Source organism: Sapajus apella, unplaced genomic scaffold, assembly GCF_009761245.1.
Source record: "Sapajus apella isolate SASKATOON/1434 unplaced genomic scaffold, GSC_monkey_1.0 scaffold69, whole genome shotgun sequence".
NCBI lineage: Eukaryota > Metazoa > Chordata > Mammalia > Primates > Cebidae > Sapajus > Sapajus apella.
This window is the reverse complement of record NW_022437009.1, coordinates 8,685,971-8,700,527: the sequence shown is the minus strand read 5'-3', so window position 1 is coordinate 8,700,527 and position 14,557 is coordinate 8,685,971. Positions and strand designations below refer to the sequence as shown.

At 46.0% G+C, this 14,557-nt stretch overlaps 1 protein-coding gene across 1 annotated transcript; it reads right to left on the bottom strand.

Annotated features, from left to right (window-relative positions):
• Window positions 1-1,188: 1,188 nt before the first annotated feature.
• On the bottom strand, window positions 1,189-13,521 carry OVGP1 (oviductal glycoprotein 1). Its single transcript, XM_032249773.1, is given in 10 exon segments — window positions 1,189-2,227; window positions 3,170-3,278; window positions 3,280-3,306; window positions 6,152-6,268; window positions 7,846-8,031; window positions 8,133-8,241; window positions 9,812-9,936; window positions 10,415-10,580; window positions 12,245-12,301; window positions 13,288-13,521. Coding segments are annotated over 10 exon segments (1,866 nt in total). The 5' UTR covers window positions 13,368-13,521; the 3' UTR covers window positions 1,189-1,337.
• Between the last annotated feature and the right edge of the window lie 1,036 nt (window positions 13,522-14,557).

Sequence of the window (14,557 nt, the reverse complement as noted above, 5' to 3'; positions counted from 1 at the left end):
CTTTTTTCTTAAATTAGCTTTAGTGGATTCCATTGTCTGCAACTAACAGCTATCATAATAGAAGCAAGAATTTTGACCACCGATTGATCTACGCTTTGGGTTAGATGATAGAGATAGAAGACCCAGTCAATGTATAGCTAAGAGATAAGTTCAATGCAGCTTATAAATTCGATAAAAACATAAATAAATTAGAAACTAGAAGGCAAGTTACACTTGAATAAAGTGCATGCAGAAGATGGGACAGAAAAACTCTCAGATCCATCAGAAATATTTACTTTTTGAGACAGGGTCTTGCTTTGTCACCCAGGCTGGAGTTCAGTGGCACCATCATGGCTCAATACAGCCTCAATCTCCAAGGCTCAGATGATCCTCCCACCTCAGCCTCCCAAGTAGCTGAGACTAAAGGCATGAGCCATCATGCCCAGCTAATTTTTTTGTAGAGACAAAAGGGTTTCTTTCATATGGGACCTAGGTTCTGTTAAGCAAATGGCCATGTGCTTTCACATGCTTCAATCTTTACGGTGGGTGCCTGGTCCTATGGACATTTTAACTTGAGACTGCAGCTTAAAGATTTGGAGGCTACACTTCCAAAAGAAAAAGTAGTGTTAATGATAGGCATGACACCCAGTCTATGTAGCACTAGCTCCTAAAAGTGGAGGGCTAGAAATTGATCCAGTGGCTATAGCAACTTATGAAGGACAGTGATGCTTAGGAAAACGTTCCACAGGTGCATTAAACATTTAATGCATGAGAATTGGTGTTTCTGGAGGAGACCTAGCAGAAGTGTGCAGGTAATACTGTAAGAAAATAATTTTTAAGGTATCTTTTTTATACCTTCTCCTCAAACACTTCTTGAGGAGAGACTAGATGGGGTTGTTTTTTCAGGAACAGCAAGGATTTTACCAAGGAGAGAATATAACTGGAAGACTCAGCTTTCCCCTCCCACCTCGGCTCCCCTTGAGGATGGTGGAAAGTGTTTTAAGAGATTCTGGTTCCAAGCAACAGTGAAGTGAGCAGTTGCTCATAGCAAAGAAAGAAGCACATCATCCACACAGGATAGCAACATTGTAGACTAGACACAAACTCCCTCTTTCCAAAAATAGCAGTGGGGAAAATAACCTTGAAAGGGAGAAGCTAACAAGTGAGTGGCAGAGTTCAATTCAAGAAAAGAATCTCAGGGAACTCAGGTGGGTTCTTGTGTTTCCAGTTTATTTAACAGAAAAGAGATTGGCCAATTGCGGTTTTGATGCCTGCCTTGCCCCAGGATGAGTCGGCACCCATCGTGTTACTTAGAAGAGAAGACAAGGGTTTTCTCTGGTTTCTGACACCACCAGGGCTTAGGTTCCTTGATCCACAGCAGAGTTTTCTGGATTTTCTTTTTTTAGAGAGAGAGGACTTGTTTGAGGGGTTGTTGAGTTGACAGAGGAATGGTTTCCATAGATGGGAACAAAGCGGTTGTCAAAAGGTGGAGGAGTGCGTTCCGGGAGCTGGATGATAGGGCTGGAGGGCAGCAGCATCCTGTTTTCAGCTTCCATCTGAAGACCCAAGTTACCCATCTTGGGGTGATTGCCCACCTCAGAAGTCAAATTCTCCCCTCTTAGAGGCATAGTCTGCCCTTCAGGGGTGACTGATACCTTTCTGGAGAGGACAGTCACCTTTTCAAGGGCCACAGCCTTCGTTCTAGGGGCCATTGCATTCTCTCTAAGGGTCTCAGTCTGAAAATGAACAGGGGTCATAGTCATTTCTCCAGGGTTCATGGACTGATGACTCACCGGGGTCACAGATTGATGAACCACGGGGGTCAGGGTCTTCTCCCCAGGGGTCATGGACTGATAACCCACAGGGGTCAGGGTCTTCTTCCCAGAGGGCTCATACTGATCACCCACAGAGGTCAGGGCCTTCTCTCCGGGGGTCATGAACTGATGACCCACAGAACTCATGGTCTTTGCCCCGGGGATCTCAGTCTGCTCTCCTAGAGCTACAATGTGCTTTCCAAGGGATACAGTTTCCTTTGTAAGGGTCACAGTTGTGCCTCTAGGGGTTATAGTCATATTTTCATACTTTCCATGGATCTCAGTGACCTCAGCCTCTCCTCCTGGAGGCAAAACCTTAATATCAGTGGTCGATGCCTTGGTCACAGCCAGCCTTGAAGTGCTTGAAGGGTCAGTGCTTGAAGAATTCACAGTGGATGACAGCCAAAATTGTGGTAAAGAAGTTGAATTGAACACTAGAGAAAATCAACAGAAAATAATGAGATTCCTACCACTTCATTCCCATCCTATTAGTTACTGGCAGAACTAGAACCACTCCAGTGCTGAAGTACCTGCTCCAAAATTCAGAAGTGTAAGATTTCACACTATACCTCCTTGAGGACATAGAGGAAATCCCACCACACAGAAGGTCTGCTCCATACCCCGTCATACTCACAAGGTCCCAAACACCCACAGGTACTCAGTAGATTTACTACATTTCCCATGAATAACCCCAGAAAGAAGCCCATTCCCTGTGCTTAAGTCCTCACTTTGACATCTCTGATTGCACCATCAGCAAAACCTTGCCCTCAAGGCCTAATTCTAAAGAATTACTTGATGAATGTTCAAGAAGCTTCTTCTGTCTCTGTATTGCAGGAACAAAGCCAGGGGCCAGGAGGCTGGAGACAGCATGCTGTCAACAGTGGGATTGGGACTCACCTAAAAATTTGACCTGACTGAGATCCAGTCTCGTTACCCATAGAATGAAGATTATAAACCATCTATATGCATGCTTCACCTCTTGCACACTAGGTTTCATCTCCTAATTGCCAGGGAAGAGATATCAAAGGAAACCTAATTCCTTTAGCCCTTGACCATGAGAGCAGAAGAAAGAGAGAAATAGACTAACATATATTGAGTGCTAAGACAATTTTTCATTCCATAGCTCACTTAGTTCTTATAATAATGTCATGAGTGTACAGATTATTCTCATTTTAGATGGAACAAAGGAAGCTCAAAGAGGCCAAATAAGGGCCAAGTATCCAAAGACTGGAAAACATATTGGCCTGGCAAAGCTTTTTCTGTCCCCTCAATGTCATCATGTTGACTCACCAAGGCATTTAGATCTAGCAGAATAGACTCACCCAGTGCCTGGTTATGCAACTTCCAACCCCAGCTTCCAGGTCACAGTTACTTACCAGCCCTCACCAGGATATCATTCAATACGTAGACAAGGGGGAAAGGACCAGTGCCACAGAAAGTGCCCCTGACGTCATCCATGTCCAATGTCCACACCATGGCCCCCCCCAAAATGCTCTCGCTTTATAAACCATGCCTGTAAAAGTAAAAGTCAGTCAACCCCCTGTCCTTGTCACCCTCCAGACTGGGTACAATGGCCAACAACTGAACATAGCCCCTGAGGAAGCAATGTAGCCGGGTAGTTAAGAGTGTAGTCTTCATTTGAATCTAGCTTTTACTGCTTATTATCTATGAGATCTTGAAAAAGTTACATAACCTTTATGTGTCTTAATTTGTTTTAAAAAAAGGATAATAACATGTCCAACATTTTTAGACTCAAAAGATTCTTACATGTACATACTACAATATGGATGAAGTGTGAAGACACTATGCTAAGTGAAATCAGTCAGATACGAAATAATGAACACTGTCTGATTCCACGTATATGTAGTACCTAGAGTAGTCAAATTCCCAGAAACAGAAAGTAGAATGATGGGGGAAGGAGGAATGGGAAGTTGCTGTTTAATGGGCACAGGGTTTTCATTCGAGATGAAAAGCTTCTGGTGATGGATGGCGGTGATAATTACACAACATGAATGCATTAAAGCCACTGAATTTCAGACTTTAAAGTGGTTAAAATGGTAAATCTTATGTTCTATGTTATATAGGAATGCTACATACGTTTTCCCAAAGAGTTCCTGTGCATATTTGGATCAATACCTGGCACACAGTGAATCTTCAATAAATGTTAGCTACTATCCCTCTGGGTTTCCCACCTCACTAATCACCATTATTATCATATTAAACTGTAGATATTGCTCTACTATTTAAAATTTATTTCCTTATCTCACAGTGATGCTATAAAATATAGTAGAGCACAAAATATTGTACTCTTCTCACAGCTAAGAAAATAAAGACTTTCATCCACACTTTTTAAAACCTCCACTATAACTAAATGGCAGAGCTTAGACTCAAATCCAGGTCCTACTATTACCTTACCAGTGCTCTCTATCAAGTCTGATGGAAAAGACAGACTCCATCAGGTCCAAATAGCTGTGTGCCTTAGCCAAGTCAATTAGCTAATTTCAGGGGTTGATTTTCCCCAAATATAAAAGAAGAAGAAGAAGGAATCCAATCATTAAATCTGAAACTGTGAAGTTTCTGAGATGTTTATTCTACTTATAAGCTAACTAATTAGCCTGCCAGTTCTGTGTACGTACACACACACACACACACACACACGCACACACACACACACCACCCTAGACCTCTGTATCAGAGGACAGAATGTTAATTATTCACAGAAAAACAAAACAGAACAAAAATAGCCAGAATAACACCTTGAGTCAGTTTCCATGTCCCAATTACCCAAAAGACAATGTGAGGAAAGTCAGATGTTCAATTCACCTGCATATGCAGTGGGGTCTGTGCTGCAGAGAACAACCTGAAATTATGAGACTCAGAGCTTATATAGGATGGTTGACATATGTGGCCCTCCTCCCCTCCAGAGAGAGGAGAGAACTTGGAATGTAAACAAGTCCTCCCTGGGAAGGGGACTTTCGCAATCATTGAAGGTAGGCAAACGGTTCTGGGGGAAAGAGGAAGGCAGCTCTCTATTTTTAGTTTAGCTTGTCTGCTTCCTTTGCCCTCTCTATGTCCTATGGGTCACAGATTTAATTCCATCCAATTGAATAAATCCACTGAGTCATTGATCCTTCCTGTTTGTGTCTTCCCATTCCCAAACCACAGAGCAAGATCCCAGAGGGGAGAAGCCACGCTCTTTTACCTGTCTCCTCCCCGGCAGGCCTCACTCAGTATTAATGCACAGAAGAGCCACACAGTGAATCTTCATGAGTGCCTCTCTCTCTGGTGCTTCCCACACAAACTTCACCCAAAGAACAGCCAACACCTGCCATTTCTGCATCACCGGTAATAGGAGAACTGGGAATTCTCTCTGTTTAAGTCTCAATATCCAAGCAACATTCTGGCAATTTCTCACCTGTAAATTGCTGCTCCTTCCAACTACCCTAGTCCAGACACTCATTATCTCATGCTTGGACACCTCTGTGTCCCTCCAGGGCTCCCAAAATGCCAACCTGGAAGGAGGCATTTTAAAACAGTTTCCAAAGTTTTTCTAAGACCTAATGAATATTCAGGAGTGAAACCAAGATTTCTACATGTGTCTAGTCTTTCAGGTGATTCCAAAGCAGAGGCAGGTCTAGGACGTGCTGCAGCATGTCAGTTCTCTTTTAGTTCACTGTAAAAACCTGCCAGATTCAACTTGATAAAACACCACTTACATGAAGGAAGGGTTTTAGTTTGGTTCTAAAAGTTTGAAAGTTAGAGGTCATCCACCTGTAGAAACATGATTTTGCCTTAAAATGTCTGCAGGATAAAGACCAAACACCTTTACCAGCACTCAAGTCCCTTTATAAAAAGCCTCTGGTTCACCCAAATTCTTTTTTGAATCTGCTATAAGCTTTCTACACCACTGAGCCTTTCCCGCATGTCATCATCTTCTCCTACTCCTGCTCACCTCTCTCAGGAAGCCCTCCCAGACTTCCTCATTTCTGCTACATGTCACTAATATTTGTGGAGCACTTACCATGATCTACCTTGTGTTGGTTTTTATCTGCTAGGAAACTATCTGGTCCAAATGGAAAAGAAGAAACCAAAAAGATCATCAAAAACCTGTATGAACTGAGAGAATTATTTATTCCCTCAGATCCTAGATATCTTCTCTTCAGAATAGAGACTTGGAACAGATGGGATTGTGAAACCCCAGTTGGAACCAAAATGTAGGCATGCCTGAAACTCCCCTGGTCTAATCATTCTCACCTTTCACCCTCCACCCAATACACATGCATGCATTGTACAAACAAGGGCCCCATGGAAGCCAGTAGGAAACCATGTGCTGGAGCACGAAAGAGCCAGGGTCTCACCTTGTAACTGAAGCTGATGGCATCATCATAGCCAACCCACTCCTCCCCTTTGTTGGCATATGGGACATACTGATAATCAATCCAGTGCTTTTTCGCTCCCCAGACAAAGGAGCAAATCTGCCAAGAGGACCGTCAGGTTAGTTCTGGGAAGTGCCACAGCGGCAAGCACCAGGAGACAGCTGTTCCTTGCCCAAGGATAAAGAGCCCAGGAATATCTAACCAGTGAATGAGAAAAAGGTAAACCAAAGAGAGAAGAATGGAGAGGCCATTCATGAAGGAGCTCCTATTTTGAATAAATTTTTACTGTTACCCATTCCTTCCTCTACTGTCCATGATGGAAAAAAGAGAACCAAGGAGTGGATGACATGCAAGTACCAAAATAGTAAGAGTGACACACCTCATCCTTGACCAAATCTGTATCTCATTCAAAGTGTTTTCATAAACAAGCCTCTCCTGTTCATTAGATCCTAGCACAAACTGCCTCATATAGGTAGTTATCAAACTGGCACCTCAACTTCTAGCAGATTTAAAGTTCTTGAAGGCCGGGAGAAGTAGGCTGCTATAATCAATTAAGCATTAGAGTGTCTACTGGGTGCCTGGCATTGTGCTAGAAACTATATGCTGCAAAAAAAACAGAAGTATGCAAGCTGTGCTGCAGAAGTTAATGTCTAAGTCATTCCTTTTTTCTTCTGGTGCTTTGAAGCGTCTGTCTATCAAAGCTTCTTTGGCCCCAAATGCCCTTGAAGAACATTGTTTCAACTATGCCATCACTCATAAAAATGCTTCATTGGATTAGCAGAAAAACGCCCTCATCCATCCAGCGCAGAGCAGAGACTGGAGAGACGTGCAGCACCTCCACTATTGCCTAAAGTAGGGCTGCAGCTATCCATCAGGCACTTCCTACCACCCTGTGCCTCTGTACCTGCTGTCCTTTACTTGGGAAGTCCTTCCCGTCTAGTCATTCCTGTCCATCAGGATTTTCCTGTGCTTTCAAACTCTGCTCAAAATCTACCTGCTCCATAAGACCTTTCCAGGTCACTACAACCACACACTGATGTGGCTCGTGTTGTCACCTCTGGTGGTTACACCCCCTTGGAAGCATGTCTCTTTCTGCCACTCAGTAGCAAACTCAGTTGCGATGAGGATGGAGAGGGTGGAGCTGGAGTAGAAAGAAAGAACCTCTAGTAGAGAATGTCTTGGAATTCCTTCAAAATAATCTTGTAGTAGGGAGGGAGGAAGTCGGAGAGCAGAGATGAGACAAAATTGGCCATGAATGATTAATGATTGAAGCTGAGTGAGTAGAATGTCAGGGAGGTACAGAGGCTGTACTACTCTTTTACTTTTATATATGTTTGAAATTATATATATTGCAAATAGTAATGATTTTTATTTAGGCCATATAGAAAGTCAGGGTTTACCTGTATAGCATTCAAGATCCTTTTTTGGGGTACAGTGAAAACCTTCCATCCAGATTCCACCAAGCCCTTCATCCCTTACACAGGACTCAAATAACTTACCACAAAGAAAAAGAAAATATCCCACACAGTGGATTTCCCTTGTCCTCATAGACTACCTCTTTGCCCTGTCTACAGCTCTCACCCTTGCCATTGCCCCTTATCCTGGCCTTTGCTCCAGATGAGGGTGGGAGAGTCCTAACTGGGAGAGCCTCAGACAGAGGCTGCTATTTCCATTACCTCATAATAAGCCAATAAGCCTGCTTGCTTGGTGTACTTCCCTGGAGATGCTGGTCCCATCGCTCTGGCCTGCAACCCACTGTTAGAGGATTTGAGGAGGCGAAAGGTACGTCCATAGGTGGGGATCCCCATCATGAGTTTCTCTGAGGGCGCCCCAAGCTTTCTCCAGTAATTCATAGCATACGCCTGCAGGTAGGAAGAATCCAGACCTCTCCTTGTTACTAAGAGCCAATGGCCTGAGCTCAGGGGCAGATGTCTGGGCCACCTGAGGTCTTTCCTTTTCTTACCGAAGATTTGGGATCTTCAGGCAGAGAGAACAGGGGGCTATTATGTCCTGTGAACCTTTCCCAACTTCCATGTAAGTCATAAGACAAGACATTGATGAAATCCAGGAATCTGCAAGGGGCAGGAGGAAGAGATATAAAGACTGGGCCAGCCAGATTTTCAAGTCAGATCATCACAGCGCTGTTTAGCTAACTAGCTAGACATTGGTCACCAGAGCTTCCCTGCTCCTTCTGCCTGTGGGCCCTGCCCAGGCTGTTCTGTCCACCTGCCACTGGAACAAACGGCTGGTTAGGAATAGCTGTCCGTGAAGATCTATGCATCCTGAGAATATCTGTGGAGGTAGGCAGGAGTCAGATGAGAGAAAATACACTCAGGCCTGATACAAATGCTAACAGACATCTGAACAAACAGTCATGAGTAAAAGCAGTCAGTCCCATAGCTTGTCTTTCTACCATTCCAAGCATCATTGAAACCTACCTCCTCTAGAAAGATTTCATCATTACCAGCTCACAAGGATAAGGGTTTATACTGATGATCTAATTTAATTCCAGTCTGGCTAATTCCCTAAGTACCATAACTATCTCCATTTTAAAGTTGAAGAAATTGAAACTCAGAATAATTAACTAATTTGCCTAAAGTTGCCCAGTTGGGTGAAGGCAGGACTCTCTCAATCCTGCCTGGCTAAAAGATCAACACTAACAAACTCCATGTCCCCTGCATCTCTCATTTTCCTCCCACACTGAAACCACTCTCGAGTGCAACCACACAGGAACATCCCATTTCTCTTTTGGTCTACATCTGACTCAGTTTCCTCTTTTGTAAATCCTTGATTCTCAAAGTTCTAAAAAATATACCCAGAGGCAGGGCACAGTGGCTCACACCTGCAATCCCAAAACTTTGGGAGGCCGAAGTGGGCAGATCACAAGGTCAAGAGGTCGAGACCATCCTGGCCAACATGATGAAACCCTGTCTCTACCAAAAATACAAAAAAATTAGCTGGGCATGGTGGTGCGCGCCTGTAGTCCCAGCTACTCGTGAGGCTGAGGCAGGAGAATTGCTTGAACCCGGGAGGCGGAGGTTGCAGTGAGCCGAGATCGCACCACTGCACTCCAGCCTGGCGCCTGGTGACAGAGCGAGACTCTGTCTCAAAAACAAAACAAAACAAACAAACAACAACAACTATATATATATATATGGCTAGAGCTGACATGTCCAAAAAGACTTATGTCCTGTTCTTTGTCTAGCTTTTGAACTTTTGCATGGAGAACTGCCCTGAATACTGGGTGTGGCTGGGCATTCCTACTTTTGTTTCTGTGACAGTGGTTGTTAAATCATCTGTCTCCAATGCCAGTATCTGCTGCAGAGCTTATGTCTACAGCTGTATTCTAAATAGAAAGAGGCCAGGCCCCTGGGATTCTCTCCTCGTGAGACCCAGCAATAGGCTGCGCAGAAGATTCTACCCATGCTAACATTGTTGTGGGCAGGTCTAAAGAAACCCCAGGGTATAAAGGAGCTAGCCCTTGTCCCCATCCATGCCCCTCAGCCCAGCCCCAAACTTGCACTGACATCGGGGCAGGCACATGGTGAGCTCAAAAACAGTGCTTGGGAAGCTCTGGGGTTCTGAGCTCAAGACACCTGCTTCCCTCCAATGTCCTGCCCCACCAAGGCAATATCCACTCACCTTCCCAGAAAGCGCACTTCATAGGGTGTTTGGACGATGTGTGGGACCCCAGAAATAGCAGCAGACAGTAGCAGCCTCGGGCGCATGGTGAGCAGTGCCTCCTTCTGGAAGGCAAACAGGAGCTCCTAGGAGGAAAGACAGAAAGACAGAGAAGTGGACAAACAGAGAGACAGGGGCTGTGGGGGAGTATCATCCAGGAAGCATTTACTGAGCCCCTGAGCCAGACTTGGGGACACGAAGGTGAGTTGGACATGGGCCCTGCCACAGGCTCGTGAGAAGGGCAGATGAGGGCTGATGCGGTGAATGATTTAATTGAGGGGTAGGGAGCAGGCACAGGAGCACAGAATTCGGACAGACACTGCCTGAGGGAGTGCAGGAAGCTGCACAGAGAAGGCATCCCTTAGGCTGGAGGGCGGGAGCAAGCCACAGGTGCAGAGAAAAGAGTAACCTCAGGTGTTACAGGTATTGCCCTCCAGTGTCTCACAGTAAAAGAACATTCTGTCACCCTCTTCTGCCCCTGCCCCTGCCCCTGGACCCATGTTCCTCTCCTGCCTCTAAAAGTAGAATAATTTCTTGATTCTGGCACTTCCAGACCGGACTTACTTTAATTAGGAAGAGAAAAGTCCACCGGTCATGCCTGGGACTGCCTCTTAGCCCAGGATACAAGAAGAAAAGGTCAAGACCATCAAAGTTATGTGTCCTCAGAAGGGATATAACTGAAGCAATAAACTTTCCACGGTTGGCAAATGTGGACAACATAGTGGTGAACCTGCAGGGAGACCGGGCATAAGGCAAAGAACACTAGCCACAGAATCACAGCCTCCTACAAGGCCCCTCGCAAGCTTGGCACCCTGTGGTGGGCATGGCAGATGCGGCTGGAGGAAAGGAAGGCAGTTCTCCGAAATTCTCCTACCTCTGACACGCCTCTCCCAGCACCAGAAGCTTGATACCCAGGAGTGGGGAATTCAGGCAGCTAAAATAAGTTGACAACCATGTGCTGCCCGAGGCCAGGTGGCACAGGGAACAGCAGGCACAGAGCCAAGCAGTAGCCTGGGGTGGGGAGAACTGGCTTAGTCCAGCTCTGTGCCCTAAAACATGGTATGCTCACTGGCAAGGCACTGTGCCACTCTGTGCTCTCTTCATAGGTAGCTACTCAATTTTCACGACCTATCCTAGTTCTGACATTTTCTGCCTGACTGGATTAAGGCAGAGAACATGATCCAAGGGCCAGCATGTCCAGAAAGACCTATGAGTTAATCCGGGCCTGGGCTGTATAACTTGGCACAAGAGGCCTGCGCTCTGACAGGGGGCTCCTGATCCTGTGTTATTTTGTTCGCTTGCTTGTTTGACAGTTTTCTATTTTACATTGTTTTCTCTTCCGTAGTGACAACACTTTGGAAACATTCTAACTTATTGGAGCTGAACTTTAAGCAACTCTAGGGTAGTCCTGAGCCATGATTAGAAAATTAACCAGACTCACAAACAGACCTGGTTTCCGTGGTCAGTTTGCCACCTCCAAGCTGGGCAGCCTCTGAGGAATACCTGGGACAAATCTGGCAAGTTTCTGAACACCTGTGACTTGCGCTTTCTGTTGTACCAATTCGGAATACAACCACTTTGTAAGTTTCCTCCAAGTGTTCACTGGGTAATGCATGCACAGCCCTAGCCCAGCATCTAGAACACAGGGAGTGTTCAGAGAAGGGAAGAGGCAAAGCCTGGGACTGAGCAGAGCTGCTTCTCACCCTTCTGCCCCAAATCCTTCCTCCATCTTGCAAAGTGCATTCTCACACGCTCCCAGGTCACCAGGCGTCCCTCTCCTGCATCTCATGCCTCTAAGGCAACAAGGCAAGCATGGCCTCTACCCCAATCCTCAGCCATGAAGTAGGGGAAACGTTTCTTCAGAAAATATACAGGGAGTTTGTCAGCTCCACGTTGCCTCATGGAGACTGAAGTGCTAACAAGAGCAGCTGCTACATACTGAACGTGTACTATGTGCTGGGCACTGAGCTTAGCATTTTGTTATTTCCTTTCCCCCGATCCAGACCTTTAAGGTTGACATCCCTGGATCCGTTAACAAAGTGAAGAAACCCGTGAGGTTGGGAGTTATTCTCGTCCCGTACATTTTTCCTTCCCTTGGAGACAAAACCCTTGCCTCTTATGAAAGATTGAGGAGGCAATTGTGAGTGCCTCATTTTGTCTCTGATTTCCCCCAGCCCCTTTCTTACCACCTGCTAGAACTTCCTTGTCTCCCCTGACCCACCATGGATACGAGGCCAGGATGTCCCTCGAGTGCAGGAGTCTAGGATTCACGACAGGGAAGTGCTTGTGCTAGCTTCGCTGTCCCCGTAGCCAAGCTGGCTTCCCCTTTTGTCTTCACGTCTAGCCAGCCTGCTCCACTCTCCCAGGGAGAAGACAATAAGAGCAAAGTCTCACCTTAAGGTGTCAAAATCCCACCCGCCGATGGACAGCAGCGTTTTCAGCTCTCTGTTCCTATGATGTGGAAGAGAGGGTTGATAAGCTGGGTCCTCCACTCCAGTGGCAGCTGCTGCTACATTCTTTTGTTTTGCTCATTGGAAGAAAAACAGGACACAGGAGAGATGGGAGGTAAAGGAAGGAAAAGGGAGAAGGTGATAGAGGGAGAGAGACAAGCTTATGAGAGAGGAAGAAAGAGAAGAGAACAATCAACCCAAGGGCCGTCACAACCCATCAACTCCAAGGCTGCACAAAGTCTGCCAGACTCGCCCGTGTCCCCATGATGCTGCTGAAAAAGAATCTAAAATGTTTCTCTTTACTAACTTTCCTATTCAACAAATATTTATTGAGCAATGTCTATGTGCCATTGACTGTTTTAGGCACTTTAGAACAGAGGACAACACAGATAAGCTCCCCACTCTCAGAGAGCTTATAATTTAGTGGCATAGAACTTTTGCCCTGCTTATCTATAACTATTAACAGAGTAACAAACCTTCCCTTGGGCAGGGAACGATCCCAGGAGTTCTAGAGAAAGGAAAATGTAAGCAAACACTGAGCAGCAACCCGGTATGAGACACTGACCTAGCACTTGGGATACGACGACACAGCAGACACTGCCTCTTCCCTAGAGTAGTTCACAGGTGACAAATGGTAATAAAAACATGAGCATTTGCTGAGCATCTGGGATGTGTAGGTTCACTTTAACAGCATCAGCACCTGAAATCCTCACAACTAGGTTCAATGGCTGAGTTGGAGTTTGCCAGGCAGAGAAGAGAGAGAAGCATATTCCAGGCAGAGGCAACAGCAACTACAGAAGCAAGGAGGCGGAAAGAGCTCAAGGTGTCTGTGACAGGGAGTTCTCAAGTTCGGGATGCTCTGGACCCCTATTTGAGAGGAAGCTAGGACTGGAATAGAGGAAGGTTGAAGAGTAACAGGAGAAATAGGCTGTTATCTTATACCTGTGAAATCTGAAAATACAACTCCCACATCGAATATGAACAAACCTCTCCTTTAGTTTGTTGAACTCTGGATAGAGAATGTTCTCATCCTGGAGATCCTTAGCAACAATCTGATTGTTGTTCATTGAGGCAAAGGCAAATATCAGGTGGGTGCAGAGAAAGGGGTTCAGGTCATGGGGCAAGATGGAGGCGGGGCCTGGCCGACTGTGTGCCCAGCTGGTGAAATAACACACCAGTTTGTAGGCAGCACCTGGTAAGGAAGAGCACACATTAATTGGCGAGACCAAGGGAACGGGTAGAGCTCAGCTTCCAGAAAACAATGTGAACACAGCCCAAGAGGCGAGGCCACATTTTAACACCCTCTCTCCCCCCGCCCAACATACACCTCAAAACTACACTGAGGTTTTATTCCTCCCCCACTGCTGAGGTCTCAGGAAGAAAAAAATGCCCTGTGAAATCCTGGTCAGAACGGATTCTCAGATCTGGACCAAGGCACACAGTCAGTGGCACAAACAACAGGTGACCAAAAAATCCTCTGAGGAACTGTGTTGGATCAATAATCCCTGACAGAGGAGCCAGGGCAAAGGGGGCTGCAGGGGGCGCTCAATGCGGAGGACTTCTCAGCTAGAGACTCTCCTGGGCTCTGAAAGGGAAAACAGTTTCCTTACCATCGTGGTGTGTCAGCACAAGAACCAACCCTGCAGGAAACAAAGGGAGGAGTCACACAGATTCATACGCTCGCCAGAGTGGCATGCCACGGCACACCCTCTGGTCAGCAAGGGCACCCACCAACACAGTACCTTATGCAGACGCAGACGCACACATGGAGACAGACACCACTCACTTGCTTCCTAGTCTCTAAAGTTGGCCCAGTGGGGCTAGATGTAAGTTCCTTTTCTCTCTAATAAACACGTGTATATGCTCATGCTTTGCACAGGGACAACAGTGAGTGTTAGAAGTCCCAGAAAAAGCTTGAGGCCAGTGGTTCTCAACCCTGGCTGCAAATTAAGAATGACTAATATCCTGGCTGGTCACACAGAGATTCCGATTGAACTGGTCCAAGGTGAAACTCAGGCATTTAAAATTTCTAATGTGCCACCAGGTTTGAGAACCACTATTCTGACCACGTCTCCCTGGGTCCCTCTGACCGTTCACTATGGCCCATCCCATCTCTACCTAATCCAGGCCCCCTGAGTCCCAGGCTGCTCTCTCAGCATCAGAGAGATGACAAACTCATAAAGTCTGGCACCTCCTAGACTGAGTGACACTGCTGGGACCTGCCACACTCACCAACCCACAGCAATAGCCTCCACAT